This window comes from Zootoca vivipara, chromosome 3 (genome assembly GCF_965207765.1).
Source record: "Zootoca vivipara chromosome 3, rZooViv2.hap1.1, whole genome shotgun sequence".
In the NCBI taxonomy this organism is placed as follows: domain Eukaryota; kingdom Metazoa; phylum Chordata; class Lepidosauria; order Squamata; family Lacertidae; genus Zootoca; species Zootoca vivipara.
The window spans coordinates 96,160,044-96,184,276 of NC_142586.1; the positions used below are offsets into that span (position 1 = coordinate 96,160,044).

The 24,233-nt window shown below is 43.2% G+C and overlaps 2 protein-coding genes and 1 long non-coding RNA gene across 13 annotated transcripts in view; 1 reads left to right on the plus strand and 2 right to left on the minus strand.

Moving 5' to 3' along the window:
- Window positions 1-2,482: 2,482 nt before the first annotated feature.
- On the minus strand, window positions 2,483-7,559 carry MRPS10 (mitochondrial ribosomal protein S10). Of its 2 annotated transcripts, XM_035111250.3 has the most exons (7): window positions 7,467-7,518; window positions 5,959-6,017; window positions 5,786-5,858; window positions 4,955-5,094; window positions 3,786-3,894; window positions 3,048-3,137; window positions 2,483-2,822 (listed from the first exon to the last, which is right to left on the minus strand). In XM_035111250.3, the coding sequence occupies exons 1-7, from the start codon at window positions 7,509-7,511 to the stop codon at window positions 2,736-2,738; spliced, it is 603 nt and encodes a 200-aa protein (XP_034967141.2). In that variant the 5' UTR covers window positions 7,512-7,518; the 3' UTR covers window positions 2,483-2,735. The 2 variants fall into 2 exon arrangements, with proteins under 2 accessions (XP_034967141.2, XP_088522854.1); XM_088666728.1 differs by lacking the exon at window positions 5,959-6,017 and having other exon boundaries at window positions 7,467-7,559.
- A 1,551-nt stretch (window positions 7,560-9,110) lies between these two features.
- On the plus strand, window positions 9,111-12,324 carry LOC148686359 (uncharacterized). Its single transcript, XR_015949143.1, has 2 exons — window positions 9,111-9,495; window positions 11,301-12,324. It is a non-coding gene; the product is annotated as an uncharacterized LOC148686359 (long non-coding RNA).
- A 3,576-nt stretch (window positions 12,325-15,900) lies between these two features.
- TRERF1 (transcriptional regulating factor 1) overlaps window positions 15,901-24,233 on the minus strand; it is an 80,932-nt gene continuing 72,599 nt past the window's right edge. For all 10 annotated transcript variants that reach the window (XM_088666734.1, XM_035111248.3, XM_035111246.3 and 7 more), the window contains 6 exons: window positions 22,880-22,955; window positions 22,426-22,514; window positions 21,099-21,212; window positions 20,554-20,751; window positions 19,522-19,730; window positions 15,901-17,493 (listed from right to left, as the gene is read on the minus strand). In XM_088666734.1, coding sequence (XP_088522860.1) covers window positions 17,172-17,493; window positions 19,522-19,730; window positions 20,554-20,751; window positions 21,099-21,212; window positions 22,426-22,514; window positions 22,880-22,955 — 1,008 coding nt within the window. In that variant the 3' untranslated portion in view covers window positions 15,901-17,171. The remainder of the gene's footprint in view (window positions 17,494-19,521; window positions 19,731-20,553; window positions 20,752-21,098; window positions 21,213-22,425; window positions 22,515-22,879; window positions 22,956-24,233) is intronic.

Sequence of the window (24,233 nt, forward strand, 5' to 3'; positions counted from 1 at the left end):
TTTCTTAGGAAGACAACTTTATTGAATTACTGTTTCAGTAAACAAAGAACACTATTCAAATGTTGCTCAAAGCAATAATGGAAAAAAACTGATTCCCTGGGCTAAATAGAAAAAGGGGAGAGATACAGTTCTCAAAATTATCCATTTTGCATATTAAAAAACCCAAAAACTTCTACGTACCTCTAAAAAACAACAACCCCTGAGTGAGATTAACAATGCAATCCTTTATGGATATTGGTATGTTAAATAAAGCTTGTTCATAGGTTAGTTAGTTCATATGTTGGTGAATATCTTTTCCAGGAATGCCAATAACTACTATGGGGTAGAGTATTCTGGGTTTGGTTCCAAGAGATTGAAATGCTTTAGCAAACAGTGATTTCACTGATTTGTAAAACAATATGGTTGCTGGGCAATTGAGATATTTGGGGTGGGGGTGCAGATTATCATATCTAATTATTAAGAGTGTTTATGGGAGAAACAGATTGGCTTGTGCCACAATTAAAAATATTTATGTAGGCTTTTGATTGTTTCCTAAACATCCTGTGGTTATTAGTAAGCTCTATGTAGGAGATTAGCATCTGCTCAGGACTGGCCTAATTAAGACAAACTCTTTGGCACAGCTTGGTCTTACACTTCCTCTTTAGCAACAGCAACAAAAAAGCTAAGAAGGAAAAATCAGCTTAAGATTACTGTTCCAGCAGTATGCCCAATTCTCCAAGAATAGCTGACACTATGGATCAGAACTAACAGCAATTGAGGAAAGTCATAAATCCTGCAAAATCATCCTTGGCTGTGTGAAATTGAAGTTCTGTCTCAAGCAATTAGGCATCTTGTTCTCCAAAAAGCGGTCACTTTTCTTTTTAGAAGTAGTTAATTACACATTAAGTACTTGGGAATTTGGTGCCTATTAAGTAATAGGGTAATTTTTTATCCATTACAATTAATGTCCATTTGGTAATACTGTAAAGAGAATGAAGATAAAAGAAGCACCTTTGCACTGAAATTGAGGGGATTTCCCTCCCTTCAGTTGAAGCAACTGAACCATGTCTCTATAGGACTGCAACCTTGATTTAATCATCTTAGAGTAAGCCCCATTGAACTCTGTCTTACTTCTGAGTAGACTCAGGGTTTCACAATACATCTAACAGTTGTCCAGTGTTTTTTTGCAGAGAAGCAGGACATATTTCTGTGATTGTTTAAACACTAACATGAGGCTGCTTCAGGCTTCTTTCATGAATCATAGTGCATGTCAACACCTAATTTTGTGTGCTGTAAATGTAGCAGCAAACATCCATACATCAGTGGGGGTAGAGGGGAAGCTGTGGCAAACATGGTCCTTAGCTGTATTTGGCACTAAGAACTATGGATATGGATATCTGGCACCACACACCTCCTCCTACTAGCTGATGTCATCTTCCATTTCTTATCAGTGGTACACATAAAAGATTCACAGTGACTCTTACTATAAGATCCCTACTGTGAACAAAATACCATACCTTGGATCCCAAATGCCTTGCGAGTCGAACGTTTCGGCTCCTGAACGCCGCAAACCTGGAAGTGAGTGTTCCGGTTTGTGGGTGTTCTTTGGAACCTGAACGTCCAACATGGCTTCTTACTGGCTGCAGGAGCTTCCTGCAGCCAATGAGAAGCTGCGGCTTGGTTTCTGAACATTTCGGAAGTTGAACTGACTTCCGGAACAGATTCGACTTCCGAGGTACCACTGTATTCTGTTAACACCATTTCTAAAACTTTCTAGAAAGAAGTACAGGTTATTAATACAGTTGGTTGCAGATGGTTTACAAATTAGCAGCACTCTGCTAAGGGCCTCTTTATATTATGCTATTTATATTGAAGTAGTAGCCGTGGTGGTCTGCCACAGTTGAAACAAAATAAAAAATTCCTTTCAGTAGCACCTTGGAGACCAAATAAGTTTGTTATTGGTATGAGCTTTCATGTGCATGCACACTTCTTCAGATATCTGAAGAAGTGTGCATGCACACGAAAGCTCATACCAGTAACAAACTTAGCTGGTCTCTAAGGTGCTACTGGAAGGAATTTTTTTATATTGAAGTAAATATTCTGATTAATTGGGACCCAGGTGGCGCTGTGGTTAAACCACTGAGCCTAGGGCTTGCTGATCAGAAGGTCGGCGGTTCGAATCCCTGTGACGGGGTGAGCTCCTGTTGCTTGGTCCCAGCTCCTGCCAACCTAGCAGTTCGAAAGCACGTCAAAGTGCAAGTAGATAAATAGGAACCGCTACAGCGGGAAGGTAAACGGCGTTTCCATGTGCTGCTCTGGTTTGCCAGAAGCGGCTTTCTCATGCTGGCCACATGACCTGGAAGCTATACGCCGGCTCCCTCGGCCAATAATGCGAGATGAGCACGCAACCCCAGAGTCGGTCACGACTGGACCTAATGGTCAGGGGTCCCTTTACCTTTACCTTTTTTAAATATTCTGATTATAAGCAACAATGTCAGCAGCATAAATTTAAACCTTTTTTTCATGTACAGCAAGACATGATACACAAACAACAGATAACACAACTTCTATCAAGCGTTTGTTGTAGACAATCTCTTCCGGAACATGCATTTTTTTTTTAGAATTAATCTGGTCGAAAAGCAGGCTCATTAAAAACTAGTTCATTACAGATCCATTTAAGAAATAGTGTATTTCTCTCTAACAGAATAACATTGTTACATTTAACTTCAGCTCTAGGGGGGGGGATCTTCAGGCATTTAGGATTTACTTGTTGATTCTTCTACTTGAGGCAGTGTGTCCCAGACAGGTCTCTGGATATGTTCAGGAAGTCTTTCTAGTCTTGTCTAAAAAGAAAGTATCAAAAATGAAGTTTAAAAAATCATGCATGTGCAACAGCCATTTTTATGCTAGAACAATCCTAGCGTGTTTCTGTGTTATTTATATGAATCCTATTCCTAAAATTCAACACATGTATGACACGCAGATAGGCTACCAAGTGGCAAAAATCCTGTTTTGTCCGATAAATGATAAAACTAAGCGTTTATACTATAAAGTTAACTAATAAATACCTTTTTTACTTCCATAGCAACCCCTTCAGGTAGGTTTCGTTGAATGTATTCCAAGTAAACATTGGCTGTGCTGCCGGTTAAATGCTTTAACTGAAACAGAAACAGTAGTTTTCACATAGCAATTAATAAGACATATGCTAAAGGAAACCGATCTGTATGCTGTATCTGGCTTGCTTTTTCCCAGCCTCTGCAGCCCTACGTGGACCAATATAGATGCCACTGTTATGACCATTCTAGGACAAAACATTAGAGCAGGCATCCCCAAACTGCGGCGCTCCAGATGTTTTGGCCTACAACTCACATGATCCCTAGCTAACAGGACCAGTGGTCAGGGATGATGGGAATTGTAGTCCAAAACATCTGGAGGGCCGCAGTTTGGGGATGCCTGCGTTTGAGGCTTGAATATGGCTCTCAAGCTATTCACCACCTATTATGTTTAATATTTTACACAGAAGTATGTATGTGCAAGTATGTATGTATGTATGTATGTATGTATGTATGTATGCTGGCCACATGACCCAGAAGCTGTCTGCAGACAAACGCCAGCTCCCTCGGCCTATAGAGCGAGATGAGTGCGCAACCCCAGAGTCGTCCGCGATTGGACCTAACTGACCTTTCCTGTATGTATGTGCATATGTATGATGAGAGGGTAGACAGCTGTTATTTCCTGAATAATAATAAAAATGTTAATTGTTTGCTAAGCGTGTCTCTTATTTAAACATACAGCTCTTCACTCACCTCCACGTGGCGGTAATGCGTCCTCATTTCATACTGAACTCTGTGTTTCTTGTATATGTGCACTGATTTTAGAAGTGTGAATCGTTCTATCTTCCTTGGAGGCTCTTCTCTAAGAGATAGAGTAGTTTTCATAGAATCATCGATCATTTTGGTATATTCACTTATTTCTGAAATTACAGCCACTCCACTGACAGCTTTCAATAATGAAGCTGCCTGGCAAGAAGTGGGGAGCAGGGAGATAAACAACTGAGCCTCCAACTCAACTGATTGGACTTTGTGGCTGTATGCAAAGAGATGCACATAAGCTAAGGTTTGGGGGGGGGGGGGAATCATGGAAATGGAAAAGGGAAAACCTCATTAAACGAAAGCCAGTAGCAAAACTCTTGCTGACTTCAAGAACTTTTGTCTACAATTTAAATATGACAAACATTTTTTTATAAAAAAAATCTTAACAGTAATACTGCTAGTTGAAATCATAATTTTGAGTAAATATGCATTGACTAAAACACAAGGTTACTTCTATCTTCAGAAACATTGAGCTATTGTTCAGTATGATAGATTTCATAGCAACAGCAGCCACAAGATGTTTTACTTCTGGACTGTAAGAAGTACAACTTCTGGACTGTAAATTATACTAGTCCTTAAGCAAATTATCTAATAGTCCCTATTCCAAAGTTAGAATCAATGAGCCCAACTGTCTGTTTATGACTACAGTTATATCCCATCTTAACTCCAATGAGTTCAAACTGTCATATGTGGTTCAGCCCTCCATATTTTATCCTCTCAACAACCTGTGATGTAGTTTAAACTGAGAAAGATGATTGGCTGAAGGCCAGCCAGTGAATTTCGTAGCTGAAAGAGGATTTTGAACTTTAATCTCGCAAACCCTTGTCTCTAACAACTGCACCACACTTGCCATCAAAATTATATATTATATATATTATTTGATATCCTGGATTTTCTGTAATCTATAAAACTGTTTTAGTGTGCTTTATGCATTCTCTCTTGTTTTTCAAATGTCAACAAAACCATTAAATTTGAAAGCATTAAGCTAAGATGCAATTTTGCTAAGTCTTTTATCTATAATTATCCAGCTATAGGGCGGCTGGACTAATTAGAAAATGAGATTCTAGAATTACTGAGTAACTACAAAGGATAATTGTACTTACACTTTTTCTATGGAGATACCAAGTTCTTTAGCTGCAAGCACCATGAAATACTCATAACTGTCCAACACCATTCTGTCATGACCCTTCACCAAAACAGCCAGTCTCTTATATAGCACGTCTGGTTCATCTGAAACAGATACCTGGATGTGAAAGCAATGAGAAATAAGCAAAGAAGCACTCATATTTTAAGGCTAGGCAGCCTTAATGCATGGGTTCATTAAAGTTTTGTTTGTTATATACATTTTTTGTGCCCCAACATTGTTTAAACCCTTATCAATATACAGTGGTACCTTGGTTCTTGAACTTAATCCATTCCGGGAGTCCATTCGACTCCCAAAACCATTCGAAAACCAAGGTGTGGCTTCCGATTGGCTGCAGGAGCTTCCTACACTCAAGCGGAAGCCGCGTCCGATGTTCGGCTTCCGAAAAATGTTCGCAAACTGGAACACTTCCAGGTTTGCGACATTCGGGAGCCAATTTGTTTGGGAGCCCAGCCGTTTGAGTACCAAGGTACCACTATATAAAGACAACTCTGAACTTACATGGAAGTTACATTCTGGGGATAGCGCATAAAGCCCAAATTGCACATAGCCAAAACACATAGGAATAAATGACAGGTGGGAAAGCCAATGTATTTTTTTTCAGGGTGCCCGTCCCCTTTCCACCCCTTTTTATTTTTTCTAAATTTGCTAAGCACGTAAAGCTGAATGTGCACAAGTTCAATATGCATAAGTTGTAATGTACCTATACTCCCAATCTCGAGGTTAATATTTTTCAGAACACTTTATTAGTTACTGGCAAGATACAAGAAGTTCAAAACACAAGACTTACCAGGGACTTTTCCTTGGGCTGCTGAATATTGGTGTGCACGCCTGAAAACTGAAACCACATCAAGTGATTGGTGCTGAAATAGGAAAAAAGGTGTGTGTGTGTGATAATACCACAACAGGTGCAATATAAGAAAATAAGTGTTTTAAGAATTTAGCTGGAAGTGATAAACTTACTGAAGAAAGCTACATTGCTTAAGTGGAACTCTTCTTGTTAAAAGGCAAGCCTCTGGTCCCTAAGAACATAATATAGGGTTGGTATGTTAAGATAGCAGTGTTGCTACATTGTCAGTCAGCTACTTCAGCTTTCGATTTATTTAGTCAAATAAGGAAATAAATGCCTAGATGCCCACCCCTATCTAAAATACATGAGAAAAGTGGGCAGTTGATGAGAAAGACTTTATATATAACATCATTCATACAAAAGGCAGTCCACAATTACAAAGTATCACATCAGTTCTTCCTTGATTCCTCAGGTATTCTGTAACACTATCATAACTGGATCTCCTACACACAATCCCAATTCCCCTCAATGCCTTCATGTTTAAATGGGCTGCTGCTCTTCCACTGAGGCCAAACCTGCCCCCTCATAGGCACAGGATTTCCCACTCATTGCCTCCTGGCTGCTTTTGAGATTTCTTAGCACTGATGTAGTAAAAGCTGTAAAGGGCAGCAATGTAACAGGAGGGGGAAAGGGCAATACCATAGCTACTGCCCTTGCCAGGCTGCAATGACATGGAAGCATCTATGTCCCATGCTGGTCTATGACACGCACATCAGTCCATAAGCAGCCACCAATAAAGTTTGCCACTGGGATTCTGGGAGTGCTTTGCATCTAAAAGCTATGAGAAAACCCAGGCAAAACCACAGCAAATAGATCTTTTTCCAGTGTGAAGGTGGTCACTGGGAAAACCTCTTCAAATGTTGCCTAATAAAAGAGATAAAGGCACTGGAGACTTACTAAGGGGAAAGGGACAGTGGCTATTTTTCTTTTGTTGACTATGTCAACTGAGATGAATGGCAAAGCTACTCAAAGGGTTTTAGAGATCACCATTTAAGCAACAGACTGTTGCTTTAGTGTTTAATAATTCCAATAACACAGAGCTATTGCCAGTAGAAGTTTGTACTGTTATAATTTTCCATTGCAAAGACTCGAATGCAACCCTGCAAAGCAGGCTAGGTTAGCAGTGTCTCGCCCAAGGTCACTGTGAATTTTGTGGCTCAGTGCGCATTTGAACCCGGGTCTCCTAGTTTGCAAATACGTATTTACAGCATGCATTACCATTTATTACAGCTGCAGTAACCTGGGAATGCTAATCTTTCCAATGCAGTTTACAAAAAAAAATCACACCACAGCAAACGGTATCAACGTATGACACTTTCTCACGGCGCCCTATGGTGGGGAAGGGATAAAATTCTGCGGGAGCAGACCCGTCGATGAGGGGGTCCATCCCACAGGACAGGTGGCGGCGAGACATAAAAGCCCAGCTCTGAGGTGATCATCTTCGCCAGCTTCCCTCTCCTGACATCCCTCCCGCTCAGATATATATTATCTAAAGGCAGCTCCTATGTCGGCATTTTAAGATTACCACCCTATATTTAGCGTCTGAGACATTAGTTTATACCGCCCCGGGGAGCCTCCTCGCTGCTCAGCCGAACCCTGCCCCTAGGGATGCCACAATCACCTTCCACAGCCGGCACAAGAAGCTCATTCCCCTCCGCGCCGCCATCCTGCCCTTCCCCCCGCAACTTCCTACGGCCATGACATCATAGAGCTCAACTTCCTGTAGGGCCTGAGCGGCGTCGTCGATCTCTATGGCCCTGGGATACAGCCAATCATAGAGTTCTCTAGCCAAAGAAACCATAGAGGTGACTTTCTCGCTAGAGCGGCAAAATCTACAGCTGCTCATATAGGAGGTCTTTATTGCTGCAGTGCCTTTGGCAGCAATGTAACAAATAACTACCAGGGTTAGGAAAGGGAAGTACAAGCAGATCTTTCAGTGTGGGGAAAATTTGATTATTACTATTTTATTTTAAGAAGTGCAGCATTTGTTGTTGTTGTTGTTGTTGTTGTTATCTCAATGACCTGCAAATTCTCCCTGCTCCAGGAAGAAAAAAACAAAACCGTCTAAAATTTCCCTTAATATTGCGAAAGAATGGTTAAGGCCCATATTCCAGTCTTGAGGATGAATTGCATTTTGGAACTACGATTCCCATCAACCTCAGCATCAAGGATGATGGGAGTTGTAGCCCAACAGAAGATGGGCATAGCTGTCAAGTTCTCCCTTTTTTTAAAGGGAAATTCCCTTATGCGGAATAGGCTTCCTCGCGAGAAAAGGGGAAACTTGACAGCTATGAAGATGGGAGATGTGCAGGTTGCCATCCCTGCTCGCAAAAACCCTGCCGGCATAGTCATAGTCAGTGGTTCATAAATGAAGTGTAAATGGCATTAGGAGAGCAACCTTACATTGTAGCTCTGGGTTGTTCTAGCTACAAGGCTGAGGGGGGAGGGGGATGCTATAGAATTTGTTACTATTATTCATTAAATTTCTATACCACCTTTCATCCGTGGATCACAGGACTGCTTACTGTATAAACACACAACAATACATAACACAATAAACAAAACAATAACTCCCCCTCTTGCCAGTTTAAAAGGCCACAGATTTTTAAAATTTAGCTGAAGGTCTGGGAGAAGAGGAAAGTTTTTGCCTGGCGCCTGAGAATATGTACAGCTATGTAATGTACTCCAGGATTTACGGTAACTTCTGTCTGGTTGCAGATCAGGGTGGAGTTAAGTTTATTACGGCTCATTATGATCTCCATCTTTCAGAACAGTTGCTACTTAACGCCGCTTTGATAAAGGCTTTAATAAAGAAACATTTTCTTTACCAAACAAAACAACCACCAACCCACACCACCCTTTTGTACAAACAAGCAGGATTGTTAAATAGCACTTTAAAATGCTGCTAAAGACAGGAGTTTTGTAGCATCTCAAAGATTAATGTTGTATGCTTTAGTCACACCCACTGAAATGGACATGACAGAGGCCAGTTAATTTCAGCAGGTCTAATCTGCATAGAACAGTGATGGGCAACCTTTTGAGCTTGGTGTGTCAAAATTCGCCAAAGCCACTTCCGCGCTTGCGTCGGAGGTGGGGTTGTGGGCTGCCCGACTGTACCATCGCGTAGGGGCTGCCAGTTCAGCCCCTGCGCGATGGTGCGCTCCCGCCTGCGTCACACCCCGACCGGCCAATGAGGCTGGGCGGGGCGGGGCCAAACCGTTTAAAGGCCTCCGCAGGCGGGAAAGCCTCCTCTTTCTCCGCTGTTCGCCGAGCGAACCATTCACCCGTTTTTTCTCCCGTTAGGCTCTTTGCCTCGTGGTTTTGCCTTCGTTGGTTTTTGCCTTCTTATTCCTTGCGTATTTGTCCTTAGTTCGTGTTCTATTACAGGCCTTGGAGCGTCGGGGGAAGCTTGGAGCGGCGAGCGTCAGCGCTGCCGCTCATCAGCTGTTAGGGGACCGATCTACGCTGTTTCCGGCTTCGAGGACCTCCGTTTTCCCTGCTTATCTACGGACGGGCGCACAGTTACCTACATTTGCGGCAGACATCGGGGAGCCAGGCTAAGGGATCGCCAACTGGGTTGCAGAGTCGAGGCGGCTGCCTCCTCTCCCCGTTCTCGTGGCAAGGATCCGCTCGAACGCGCAGGGAATCGGGTGAGCCATTTCCAATTTCCCCTGCTAGGCAAATATTAGCCCCCTTTGTAGGAACAGTCTCCGTTGCGTCTACGAGTTCACTGTCCCACCGGTAGAGCGCTCGGTTTAAACAGCCCTCTGCGCTCCCCCCCCCCGCTTATTGCTTGCTTTCTCCGCCGATCAGCTGTTCACCCGCATCAGCCGGGGATCGGCACAGCGCGCGTTCAGCCGCTTTTGGTCACGCCAGCAGCCCCAGCGGGAGGAGCAAGGTCTTCTTCCTGTTTAGCTGCAGTTCTCCTGCTCCTTGCAGCGGCCGCCTCCGTTCCCCTGTGCAGCCCTGTTTCCACCATTAAACCCACTTTCGTCGGCTCAGGGCTCATTCGGTTCAGTGGGGAGGGCTTTGAGACCACGTGGTGCCCGGCGGCCATCTTGAGTGGTCCGTTTACCAAGGCATTTCCGAGGGGCCATTTTGAGTGTGGCCACGTGTGCCTCCTAGCACCCGGCGGCCATCTTGAGTGGTCCGTTTACCAAGGCATTTCCGAGGGGCCATTTTGAGTGTGGCCACGTGTGCCTCCTAGCACCCGGCGGCCATCTTGAGTGGTCCGTTTACCTAGGCATTTCTGAAGGGCCATTTTGAGTGTGGCCACGTGTGCCTCCTAGCACCCGGCGGCCATCTTGAGTGGTCCGTTTACCTAGGCATTTCTGAGGGGCCATTTTGAGTGTGGCCACGGGTGTCTCCTAGCGGCAGCCATTTTGGGTGAGGCCCCTTTCGGGCACATATCCTGCAACCTCTTTGAGTGTGGCTTTGAACTTATCTGCGCATTTTAATTAAGTTGATTGGTGCATCCATCGGCTGGTGGGGCAGGGTTAGTTACAATCTCAGTACTCAATTAATCGTCAGCGAAATTAAGCGGGCTTGTGTTATTTTAGGGAATTGATTAGCGTTAAATTGAGACCTTTCATCTCCCTCATCATATAGGGGTTTTAATTAATCAATCTCCTTAATTAGTTAATTAAATCTTTTTTTTAAAAAAAAAAACCCAATTGATTAAATCTTAAAACCCATTTAATTAAATCTTGGAATAATAATAATAATAAATAAATAAATAAATATTTGAATATAGATAGGAAGTTATAGGCAGAACTCTTGTACAGCCTTGGGGAGGCTCCTTCACCCGAGCATAACGGGTGTTGTGTCACTTCGAGAAAAAAACCATAATTTCACGATATTTATATATCGATATTTATATATGCTTGGCAGGGGGTTGGACTGGATGGCCCTTGTGGTCTCTTCCAACTCTATGATTCTATGATAACAAAAATGTATAATTGTTTCCCCTTTTTTAAAAAAGGAAAAAGGGGAGGGGAAAATTATTAAAGTTTTTTAAAAAATATTCGGTGGCTTGGGAGCCCATCCGGCAGCTCCTGAAGCGCTGGTCACTTTCAGGAGCTCCGCAGCTCCATGCCGACCACCATCTTGCCTCGCTGGAAGTCCACAAGGCCCCCAGAGATGCATCGCCTGTGGCATTCCGCCGCCAGCCGTGAGGTCTCGGAATGCGGCCGCATGTCACCGAAAATGGCTATGCGTGTCAGTGCTGACACACGTGTCATAGGTTCCCCATCACTGGCACAGAACCACACTATGGTTTGCAGCTCTTTGCATTTGTGTTGTCAACACAGTGTTACCCTCAAATAACACAATTTTATCATTATTTTTAAAGCAACAACACTGATCTTGGTCCTTCCCCCAAGGTCAAAGACAAAAAGCCACACCTACTTGTATGACCAGTAAAGACTGAAGTTGCTCTGCTCATCTTGCTTTACAGGCCGAGGGAGCCGGCATTTGTCCGCTGCAGCACAGTTTTTCCGGGTCATGTGGCACAGTGCACAGAAACGCCGTTTATCTTCCCGCTGGAGGGGTACCTATTTATCTACTTGCACTTGACGTGCTTTTGAACTGCTAGGTTGGCAGGAGCTGGGACTGAACAACGGGAGCTCACCCCGTCGCGGGGATTCGTACCGCTGAACTTCTGATCGGCAAGTCCAAGTGGCACAGTGGTTTAAACCCAAACCATGGGTGTGGAATATTCTGCTCCAATTCAAATGTGTGCTGGGGGGGGGAGGGAGACAAACAACAACTAAATAATGCTCAAATGTGGACACAGCATTGTCAGGAGTATGGGCAGGAGTCAGGCTCTGGGGCCTGTAGTGCTTTGTAGGACTGGGGCCTGCCTCAGCTTGTGCTGGAGAAGCAAGGAGTGGCCACTCAGGTGAGGCCTCAGCTTGTGCTGGAGAAGCAAGGAGTGACCACTCAGGTGAGACCACTTGATATCTCACTGCACCTGGTGGCAGGAGCTGGGAGGGATAAAAGCTCAGCATTCCCTTTCAGCTTTTTGCCACAGCAACACTATCCCTGCCTGGTTGCATCTGGCCTCTTGCTCCTTGCACCCTTGCCTTGCCGACGCCTTGCTCCTTGCACCCTTGCCTTGCTGACGCCTTGCTCCTTGGACCCTCGCCTTTGCAGACGCCTTGATCCTCGACCTTTGGACCTTTGCCTTGCCTCTGCCTTGCTCCTTGACTCCCAGACCTTCGCTTCTGCCTTGCTCCTTGACCCTGCAACTGCCTACTTCTGGACTCTCAACCCTGCACCTGTTCCTGCTTTTACACCACCATCTTGCCTCTGGTCCTGACGTCCTCAGCCAGGGCTTCAACCGCCTGCCGACCGGACTGTGACAAGCATTAGCTGGATGCAACCGTCAACAAATTTAATGAGAACTTCAGGCATCTGATGAAGTGGGCTATAGCCCACAAAACTTCATGCCACAATAAATATGTGAAATCTTTACAGTGTCACAAGACTCTTGTTGTTTTTGGTACATGAGACAAACACGGATACTCCTCTGGAAATGATTGAAATGCTACCATGGCAGTTGTGCACACGCCTATTCTTTCTCACATATGTAGTGGGGGGACGGAACGGGACACTACCTCTAAGTTTGGGGGCCCATTTTGGTACAAGTAACTGAGATAAACATCCCAACTTTTTAAAAAATGCTACATATGTCAAATGAAGATTAATTTATTTAAAAGAATTCTTTTGTCACGTGAACGGGGGGGGGGAATCAGCAAAGTACATTTTATCAAAAGTATAAAATACTGTTCTGTGGCAGCGTTACGTTGGATCCCTTTGATTTTACAAATACAATATTCTGTCGATTTAAGAAAAAGCTGAAATATTTCTATATAGTACATAGTGCTCTCATGAACTAACTGAGATTCATGCCCCCTCCAAAGAAACAAAAAGGAAAGAAAGAAAAAACACCATTGCACATCATCATATGAAATTAAACATTTTAGTGCAAACCTGAATAAAATTACACCCTGAAGTTAAACCACATGCAGTTCAGGTGCAATTAAGCCGTAACAGGCAAAGTTTTCTTTACAAAAATAAAAAGAACTACATTAAAATGTTTATTATTTTATCCCCAAAGAACATTCTTTACACTACACTGTAACTCTGAAATTATTTACAGCTTTTCTGTAACAATATAACAGCAGTTAAATATGTCTGAAAATAAGATTCCCCCAATAAAATATTTTTTTCCTTTTTCTTTTGTTATGTACAATTTTTCTCTAATTCTCTACTAGAACTATACCACAATAAACATGAAACATTAACAAAAAGGGAAATAAAAGATCAAATTTTCCATCAAAATGTTGACCATATTTAGATGTTATTTATCACTGCAATGTTTTAGAAATACAGAACCTATGTATAGAAGTTAAACAAGGACCAATATTTCTTCCAGGAATTATTTTGAGATTCTCTTTGGTTATTTTAAGCCACATCATTTGCTCCACAATACTTTTACAAGATGGCAATTTTCCCTGTAACACCTTCCAGTGTGATGTAAGACTACTACTAAAGGACAACTTTGTGGTTATAAATCTGAAGGAAAGGCCTTATACACTGCAATTTCACATTTGTCACTGCTCGCCGACAAGAACATGCATCACCCCAAACCTTCCATAAACATGGAAGGTCCTTACCTAGACCATATGTTTGTTACATGGGCTTGCTGGTGTAGTGCTGCATCAGATAGTCAAATATAAACTCAATGAATCTATTTGGAAGGAACTATTGTTATATACGCATTAGCCTCCTCTCTTTATTTATTGGTTAGATATCATGCATATGTCATAATAGGCTTCCAAAGACTTGCAACCCGATTGCCTAGGACTGTCCAATTGGTTTCAAAGAATAGCTCAGCTGGTCTTTCCTGTGTATTACACTTAGATTCTGTGTCAGCCTGCTAAACTGGAAATGCAAGAAATCTTCGTCCATGTAATCGTACTTTAATGGCAAATGGCAAAAGAATTAGTTAAACTGATTGGTATAGATTTGCACTACAGGAAAGCATATACTGTACATTGGTAAGATTTCAGCTGATGCCCTCTGCTGTGTTAGTCAGGCAATACCACAGCATTATTGCGTTTGTGATGAGGAAGCAGTGGAAGACAGTCTGTGGCACCTATTTAGCTTGTTCTTGTTTTATCCTAAAGGTACAATTGCCTACTGAAGGAGTGTGTCAACTGGTAAAATCAGCAGAAATAATAATTTTTCCACTGCAAGCAGGATAGGGATCTCTGGAAGCATGGCTATGTTTGCTTTGGCTGCTACGAAACGTTTGACAAAAAAATCTGGATGCTTGTGTAATTAGTTGCCTATAGGCTGGATATATTTTCTTTTATGATGCTCCTCTATAGAAAAATTTCTTGATGCATTTTTTTAAAAAAAAACTGCAACCACATGTAACTGTTATGGCCAATGGCTAAAACAAATAGCGAGCTGATCAGATACTGACCTACACAACTCCATTATGCTATTCCCCAGCCAAGCTTCTGACAACAGAATCCGATTACAGATGGAAAATACACAATCTCTGACTGGTGAGAATTCCGAAGGGTCTGTCCCAGTAGATGCCAGTCAATGAAAACTGGGAGGGACATTCCCCTTGAAAATACCAAGAGAGAAAAGTATTCTGCTCAGGCATGCAGGTACCAGCATCTCACTAAGAACACTGCAAATGCCATTTGCCAGCAGACATTTCATATGAGAGCAAGGATGCTTATAGGTGTCATGCAACTCCCTACATTAACTAACCCCTGGAAATGGGTCAACCATGCAAGGATGTCAGTGGTCAGCATCTCACACAGCATGCAAATTGCCAGTTCTCTCCATCAGTTATGTCGGGCAACAGCGACAGGTGAAGGCAAATCACACCCCTTGACTGAGATGGTCAAACACACTCAAGAACCATATCCAATTCTCCAAAGACAACCTGGGTGACGCTAGCTATTCCCTGATAAGAACAGATTCTTAGGGGGAAAGCTTGGGGGAAAGAGAGGAGTAGCTTGCAAGGAGCACCCAAATAGTTCCTCTGCATTTATCAAAATGCTTTCAATGGTTGTTAAATTGGTCCGCTCATATTGAAAGCCAGTTCATCTTCTCTGAGATTGTCTCCGTGCAGATCCCCAGGGACACGGCTCACAGAGGATGGGATTCCAACTGGAGGTGCAATTGCCTGGAAAACTCGTATCTGACCAGAGTTTTCTGGTAGCAATTTAAGTGAACAAAGCAACACATTTCTTTTCAACCCTGAATCACCACTGAGAAGTATTGGATGTAAACTGGAAAAGCCCTGGGGTCAGGTGCTACTTTTTTCTGAAATGCTTGGGGGATGTGCCAAGTGGAGACAATTTCAGTTGTCTAAAGTGGCCCTGGCTTAAGAGGGTCAATCTCCATCTGATTTGGGGGCATCCAAAAGCCACGTCTCACCAGTGTCACCTATGACTGGACAGCATGCTTTTGAACCCAAGTGGGAGCATGGCCATGAATGGTTTGGCTTTGATTGAAAGAAATAAAGACGTTTCTGACTGTTAACTTATTCTAGGGCTCTGGTCTGACTCCTAGGTGCAAACGTAATATACAGTAACTGTCTATATTCCCATCATGTCTATATACCCATCATACTTTGCAACTTTTATAAGCAATAGAGGTGACGCAACTTTTGCAACTTTTATAAGCAATAGAGGTGATGCAAAAGAAGATCGTGCCTGGGGATTAATCCCACTCCCAGCTCTGGAAAGGAAAAAGGAGCAAGCTGCCTAGCCAAGTCATTCCAAAGTTGAACATGCTGACTTACTTGAACAGGAATGAGGCAGCTGTGGCCTGATAAAAATTTCATATAGAAGAGGTGTGTGTGCTCATTTATTGCATTTCCATACCCGCCACCCACTGACTGCTGAATGCTTGCTGGGCATTATCGCTTCCAAGAGCAAACCTACGGCTCCATAAGAGAGTCCTGGCAGGCATAAAACCCCTCACTGTTATGTGTATATTTATGTTAACGTTATCAGCCAAGCTATGTAATTTTTATTTATTTCTTACATACATACATAAATGGCCTCTGGCCACGATGAAAATATTAATGTGCTTAGAAAAAAGAACCAATTTACCTCAAAGCGGAAATCTCCCCCCTCTTCTTTCTGTGAGGAAAGGGCTTGATAAGTACCACTGCCTCTAGGCAGCAAATAACAATAATAATTAATAATAATAATAATAAATCCCTGCATACTCTCAAGGATAACTTTTTTGAAACAAAAAAAAAGTGATAAAACTTTTGCAAATGGAGGCATTTCAGTGCATTCCTATCACAAATGCACTTCCAAGTATCCAAGCCAGTAGTCTCCAGTCAAAGGACTTTTGAGATGTGCCTCAGCAGCGTCTCCCATGGCGAAGCCTCCAGACTTCTGATTTCACTGACTGAAGTGCACAACGTGAGTAGAGCCCTTCTCAAAGAAACAGATTGCCTCATAAAAGGGAAAGAAGGAAGTGAATGCAGATTCACAGACGGCTAATCTAGCTGTTCATTTCAGGACCGCTCAAATTTCTTCTGGGTCAAAGTAAAGCGGAATAGGCCGCCGAGCCCATCCATTTGTACAGGGCCAAGTACAAAGCCAGTCTTCTTGTTAAGAAGGAAATCTGAAGGCGCCTTGGAAGCCTCCATCCACCACAGAACATTCTGTGTTGTGGGAAAGAACTTGCCACAGCTACTTGTCTGCCTTAGGTATCTCATCAGCAGAGAGGCCCTATAACAGCCCCAGCGACATGTCAGAGCAAAACTTTCATATGCCAACAATCCAAGTCTCGGCTTCTGTTTATTGCAGAGACAGTAGTCTTTGTTGTGGCAGATGTTTTGAGGCCAGAGCTGAAGGCACAAAATGAAACACATTTTGAAAAGAAAAAGAAACCAAAATCTACTCATAGGGAGTATGGTGGGAGGGAAAAGGAAAACCCTGAGGTGTTGCAAATGAATTTGGGGACTTATCACGTAAATGCCTGAAAGGAAATAAGACTTCTCAGAACCAACTAGTTTGCAAGGTATTTGACAAAAATACCTTTCGAATGAGGGGGGGGGAATGAATCGTAGTTGCAAAAAGTAAAATGACCAACAGCAATAACCAGGTTTATCCCACCCTCCTCCACCCAAGAGATACAAAAAAAGAAAGAAAACAACATTCAAACTATTCAGATAGTTTAAAATAAAAGGGAAGTAAACACTTAACCCTCCCAGCTGAAGGAAAATAATTCCAACAGGCATCCATAATTTTTACAAAATGGCTTTTTTTTTCCTCTAGAGCTCCACATCATCCTGAAGCAAATCTGTGTCTTCTTCATCCAATAAGAGGTCAGGGTCTATCACTTCAGTACCATCCATGACCTCTCCCAATTCCTGAACAACATCGCTGCTGAGGTCATCGGCTTCCTCAACCTGCTTTATCAAGTCCAAATGATCCAAGGGTATCAAGCTATGCCCAGAGGGCCCTGAGGTCCTCGCAATCGTAGCTGCCATTTCAGCTGCAACAGCAGCCTTCTGGGCTTTCTGCCGCTGCTGCTCCTCCTGTTGCCGGTGCGTTTTCATGTGAGCATTGCGGCTTTTGATTTTGAAAAACATCCTAGTTTTGGGGGGGGAGGGGAGGAAGAGAAAGGAATGTGGAGAGAGAGAGAGAGAGAGAGAGCAGATTTCAGAAACAATTAATTTGAGTATATGGAGACCTGTGTGCTACTGCAAACATCCAAAAAGTATAGATGTAAGTTGAATATACAGTTAAATGCATTTTCAAGCAGGCAAACTTTGGCAATATAATAAAATTGTTGTTGTTGTTATTGTTGTTGTTATATTTTATTTATATCCTGCCTATCTGGCTAGTAGTAGTAATAGTAGTAGTAGTGCTAGTATTACTATTATTATTATTACTACTATTGCTACCGTACTATTACTACTATTGGCACCCGTCCTGTGGAACGCCCTCCCAGCAGATGTCAAGGCAATAAGTAACTATTTTACTTTTAGAAGACAACTGAAGGCGGCCATGTTTAGGGAAGTTTTTAATGTTTAATGCTGTACTGTTTTAATATTCGGTTGGAAGCTGCCCAGAGTGGCTGGGGAAACCCAGCCAGATAGGCGGGGTATAAATAATAAATTATTATTATATTATTATTACTATTATTTTGCACCCTGTCAGCTCAGCTGCCTGTTTTGGGGTAACTGCCTGCACTGCCCTAAATCCAGCACTGTTTCCAAGCATTCACAAGAGGGGAACCAGAATAAACTTAAGGTCTTAGTTAAGCCCTTGAATGATCATTTCAAGGGGGGGAAGGAGGCTGCCTTGTTACCAATGGTAACCCCTCACCTTCCAATACTGGAAGGTGAGGGGAGAACTGGGCTCCAAGGATGGGTGGCCTCTGGTATGTGCCCTCTGCTCTCCCAACACCCCTCCGGTCACCAAGGGATGGAGGCAGACCAGGCCCTTTTGCTGCTAAAAGTTCCTTTGTGGAAAAGAACTCTGGGTTGAAAAAATGAGCCATGGACGGTATGCATCCTCAGACACCAATTCTCTCCTTCTCCAGGATCCTTTGGGCCAAGCAGGTCTCACTGCTGAAAGTGGTGGCTGTTACAAGACGTCCCAATGGGCACTGACAGCAAAGCCTCGCAGGGAACCATCTGGCCTTCATCAGACCTGCCAGGCCTCCCCTTTTGGACTGTGAGGCTCTTTTGGCCACACCACACACTCACCTGTCCAACCCTTGACACTATATACGATGCCAGGTGTGGGACGGGTAAAAGATGCAGCTGGGTCAAAGGCATAACTTACCAGCTGATCAGCAGTACCTGCAAAACACAGCTGCTCTATACAGATTCAGACCACTGGTGCACCTAGCTCAGGACTGTCTACACTAACTGGAAGCAGCTCTCTGGGATTTCAGGCAGGGAATGTTTCCAGCCCTCCCTGGAGATGCTGGGCTTTGAACCTGGGATGTCCTGCAAGCACAGCAAATTTTCTGCCGCTATGATGCAGACCATAGTCCAGTGGTACACCATACAAAGTACTTCACAAACAACAACCATCACCTGCTTGTCAGTTCCTGCAAAAAGGCCTGCATGCCACGCATTACTTTGAAAGAGCGGGTCGACTGATGAAGCTTGCATAGCTCTGTGCACATTTCAAGCCCCAGGTGGCTCCATCCACCTCTCAAACTTGGTCTACAGCGAGTGGGGGAGATGGGGATCCAGTCCAGTGGCCAGATCTAGTTCCCCACCCTGGGCTGCACTGAAGACATGGAACTCCCTGGTGCAGCCAAGGAGTCCTGCTGTCAGTGCCTATCAGCTGATCGGTGCTGGCAGCGAACTACCCAGGGATTGGCTACATCAAGAAGTTTCCCATCCTCTGTTTAGGCGTCAAAACACTGCAGGTAACCCAAGGAAGGATCACAGCAGGGCCAGCTAGGGGTGCGATCTGGAAAAGGGGGGGTGGCCTCAGGCACATCCCAAGGGCTGGACAGGGAGGCCTGGTGGGGCACATTTTGAACCTGGGCCAAAGGTTCCTTACCCCTAGTTTATACTATTCTAGGGAGCCCCATCTCAGTTTATTTCCCCCTGATGAAACAACTAAGTTCTCTCTGTGTTTTTCACATCTACTCACTTGCCACATTCTTTACAAGGGAAAAGTGTAGTTGGGTCTGTCTCGCCACTTGTCGTACTGTGAGCTGGGGAGTTTTTGGCGGGGCCGTAATCATTCTGGGAGCTGGATTTCTGCTTCGCACCGTGGCTCCCACCGCGGGTTTTCGTCACAGGGTTTGTACCGCCATGAATGCGAACGTGGCCATTCAGAGCTGGTCTGGAGTTGAACATCTAGGGGGGCAAAAGGATAGCTCAGTTGGTAGAGCCTGAGACTCTTAATCTCAGGAGGGTCGTGGGTTCAAGGCCCATGTTGGGCAAAAGAATCATGCATTGCGGGGGGTTTGGCCAAGATGGCCCTCATGGTCCTTTGCAACTCTACAGTTCTAAGTCACAAAAGTGAAGTGCAATCAAGAGTTTCCCACAGGCACTAAGGTGGTCCTCTGGCTTGATCCATCAGGCTCTTCATATGTAATATCAAAGCAGTTCTAAACAGGAACTTGTTTTGCTCTCATTCTGCTTGCTTGCTTAAAAACATAAGGATAATCCTGCTGGATCCGTTAAAAACTTCCATCTAGTCCAACTTTGTTTTTCTTGACCACCGTCCTGAACAGAAAGGAGAAGGAAGAAAAAGGGAAGAGACCTCTGGGCACCTAGGAAGAGACTTCTCAGGCCCCATGTGTTTTGGAATAAATCCTTATTGAGGGGCACTCTAACAGTCTGTAAAGCACAGCTGCAGCTTGGTACCTAGAGAGCTCAAGGAGGAGGAGTTTCTCCAAAATGTGTTGGGCTTAATAAACCTTTCCTCGTGTACTTGGGAGATCTCCAACCTTTTTCTTCCTATGATGGTGGTCAGCCAATTCAACAAGCCCTCCCCAAATGTTTTACCCTTTCATCATAGGCGAGTTGATCTATCTCCCTGATGGTTTTAGGTTGCCCTCTTCTGACCCTTTTCCAGATCTACAATATCCCTTTCTGAGGTGGGGCAACCCGAACTGGATGTAAAATTCCAAGCACAGCTGTACCATAGAATTAAAATGTTTCCAGGTCCACTTACCGCTCCACAGTCCGGCATTTCACATGTAAATGAGGTCGCTGGGAGTGTGGGGCTTTGCAAGGAAGGCAGGTTAATAGGTTCAGCAGCAATAATTGAAGGCGGCTCAGGAGAATTCTGAATTTCGGCTTCCTCTTTGACTGACTTCTTGTCCTCCTCTGCCTGCTCCTCTTCCTCTAATTCATCGTCTTCGCCGCTGGTCTGAAATTCAAAAGGGATTTTAGGGGAGGTGGGGTGGAAAGCAAGCATGCCTTAAATAAATGGAGACTGGAAAGCTCTTCTCTCAGCTCTGAAGGAGGGAGGGGTCTTTCACTAAGCTGGCTGACCCAACTCATAAAAAATAAAGTTGAACAGCTGGTAAAAGCTGCTTTCACCAACCTGGAGCACTCTGGCTAGCAGTGGCTCCCCAGGTAAGAGGTCCTTCCTATTCCTTGCTATCTGATCCTTTAAACTGGAGGTGTCAGGGTATTTCTGAACCTTGGAACAATGTCAGAAATAAATATCTGGAGAGCACAGACTAGAAAAACAAAAAGGAGGGTGGCTCTTACCAGGCATTCATTTTTCACTTCTGCTAAGCGTGTTCTGTGCTTTCGTCCTAAATGCATGATTTTCTTCCAGGTATAATAGTATTCCACACACTGGGCCACCGTCTTCGACTTCACCTACAGTCAAACAATAATTCAGATGTTGCAACGTTGATCTATGGTTGTGCAGCGTTCAGCACAACACCAAGAATATCAATCACTCAGGTCTTGATCATGAAGAGCGGAGGAAGGCTTGAAAGCATGAATTGGGCTACGGATCTTAGGGAAGAATTTTTACCCATTTTTACCCATTTTTAAGCTCATTTTTATCCTGCCAGTCCATTATGGAGCACTGGGTGACTGTCCTGTTTAGACTGGGAGAGGGGCTGGGCTCTATGTCACCCAATGAGATTCATTTACAGAGTAGGGAATATGAACTTGGGTGGCTCCCCACTTCAGCGCAGATGTTCTCTGCCCCAACCACCCACCCTTCAACATTCCCTCTCCCCCACTCTAATTTCAGCAACAAATTCTTGCTCGGTATCACACAGTAAAATAAACCAAATGCTTAGAGGAGTCTCTCATAAGCTAAAATATATGAATGCCCCCCCAACCTGGATGAATGAGCAATGTTTGGTGGGAGAGTGTGGAAGGAAAGTTAATGTCCACCATGTGGGTAAGAGCACATGATAATGGTGAGCATAAAGCCCCTCTGGGTGAGAGCCAGGGAGATGGGGTCTGCGTGGGAGATGGGGTTAGGGTCCTTGGAACAGAGACTGAGTTTCGGAACCAAACAATTAGATACAGGTGCACTGCGTGGAACAGGGTGATGTTTTTGCATCCTACTATTCTATTTGTGCATTGACGTTATTGCTTAAATGGAAATACTAAATCTGTTTCACTTTTCTGTATTGTTTCATACAATGTTGCGTGGATGTATCTTTTTCTTTTGAAACTCATTGATATTCATATTTTCCAGTCGTTATATTTATTGTTCATTTGCCACACCGTGAGCCACTTTGGGCCTGGCTTTTGCGGCAAATGTTTAGGGAAGTTTTAATGTGCAATAGATTATTGTATTTTAATGTTCTGTTGGAAGCCGCCCAGAGTGGCTGGGGAAACCCAGCCAGATGAGCGGGGTATAAATAAATAAATAAATAAATAAATTATTATTATTATTATTATTATTATTATTATTATTATTATTTGGCAAAGAAAACCAACACGGGGTGATGATGATGTTGATAATGCTCTACTTTCATATGATGAAACTAACTTAGCGGCTGAAAACCACAGGATCAGGAATGTCAGAACAAAGCACGAACAACGACAAACAAGCCTTATCACTTACCATTTTCTGTACCAAAATAAAATCTTTGCTGTATGTGTGTAATGCTTTGCTGAACAGCTTTCTTTCAATGGGTGTCCACTGGTCTGAACCTGAAAGAAACAAACAGATAATAATCGAGGATGGGTGGGTGCCTGCACCATGGTACAAAAACAAAACTGCTATCAGTGAAGCTAAGCAGGTATGGCTTCAGATTTGATGGGGAATCCCATGTTGAGACTCCTGCATTGCAGGGGGTGGGACTAGATGACCCTTGGGAGTCACTTCCAACTCTACAGTTTGAAGATTCTATGATTTCTGTAAGTAGGTGTGTATGTATACTGTCAATGGAATAACTATTTTCTCTGAACTTCATCAATGACACTAGGCAACTGCATTCCTTCCACAAGCAAAGGACTCACACACAGAACTAGCCTTTATTAGGTAATCCTTTTAACTCATCCGTTCAGGAACTTACCAGCATAGTGGTAACTTGCCAGAGGATGTGATTTTGCTCTTGCCGGCTTCAACAAAAGCAGCATCTCCAGAGCGACCTGCAGGACAAAGAGAGGCAAGCACAATTGTATACAACCTGTTCTTAATTATAATGACTCTATCTTCTTTTAAGACTCTCTGACTCTTAACAATTATGACTCTTTTGCTTCTTTTAATAATGTAATAAAATATTTACATACCATTTGTTCTATGTGCAGTAAGAGCTCCTTATACATTCTCTCAGCAATCCTTTTTCTTAACATTTATTTATGCTTTTCAGATTTATACATTTCACTAATTTTACAATCATTTTAACATTTCAAAATTTGACTTCCTTCCCCCTCTTTCTGAGGTTCCTTAAATTTATTTTTAATATCTTCTGCATAGCCAAATTAAGTTAATTTCCTCATTTACTCATCTGCTTTAAATATATACTCTTCTAAAACTGCTGGTTATTGCAATAATCCTGGCAATGTTCTTATCCGTTTACAATTCATCTGTAGGAAGGTAAACGGCATTTCCGTGCGTTCTGGCAAGTGTTCCCTTGCGCCAGAAGCGGTTTAGTCCTGCTGGCCACATGACCCGGAAAGCTGTCTGTGGACAAACGCCAGCTCCCTCAACCTGAAAGCGAGATGAGTGCCACAACCCCATAGTCGCCTTTGACGGGACTTAACCGTCCAGGGGTCCTTTACCTTTTTTTACCTTTACAGCAGCTCCACATTAAGAATGCGTGAGAGAGAGTTTTAAAAACATGGGCGGCTGGGGGGGGGGGAATATTAGTTCTGACTCAGCAAGGAATACCCATGCATTCAAACCACCTTCATAGTAATACATTGCTAATGCTCATCCTTATCTGCAACAGGATCGTTTCTCAAGGTACTAATGAACTTGTTGGACTGTTTTCGGATGAGGAAGGTGCTGCGCAACCCGATCCCTATGGAACGCCCTTTTGCATGAGATACACCTGTCTCATTCTCTGACCATTTTTAAATGGGCCTTAGACCCAGGATGTTCTGTGTGATTTTAGTTTATGCTGGCTTTGCATTTTGTATTCTACAAGAATGATTTTAACTACTGTTGATGTTTTCTATTCTGATTTGGGGTATTATTGTAATTCTGCCATTTTAGTTAACTGTATTTTAAACAAGCTTCACCCAATGCTTCAGGGTTATTTTTGTTTTTTTTAAACTATCAAACAGTATATAAACATTATGAAATAAACAAGCAAACTGGCGGTCTTGAATGTTTTTCTAAAGAAAGGCAAGGTATGTGTTTTTTAATGAACAAATAAAAACTAGAAATAATAAAATAAAAGGTTTCTTTTGAGAAAGAAAAGT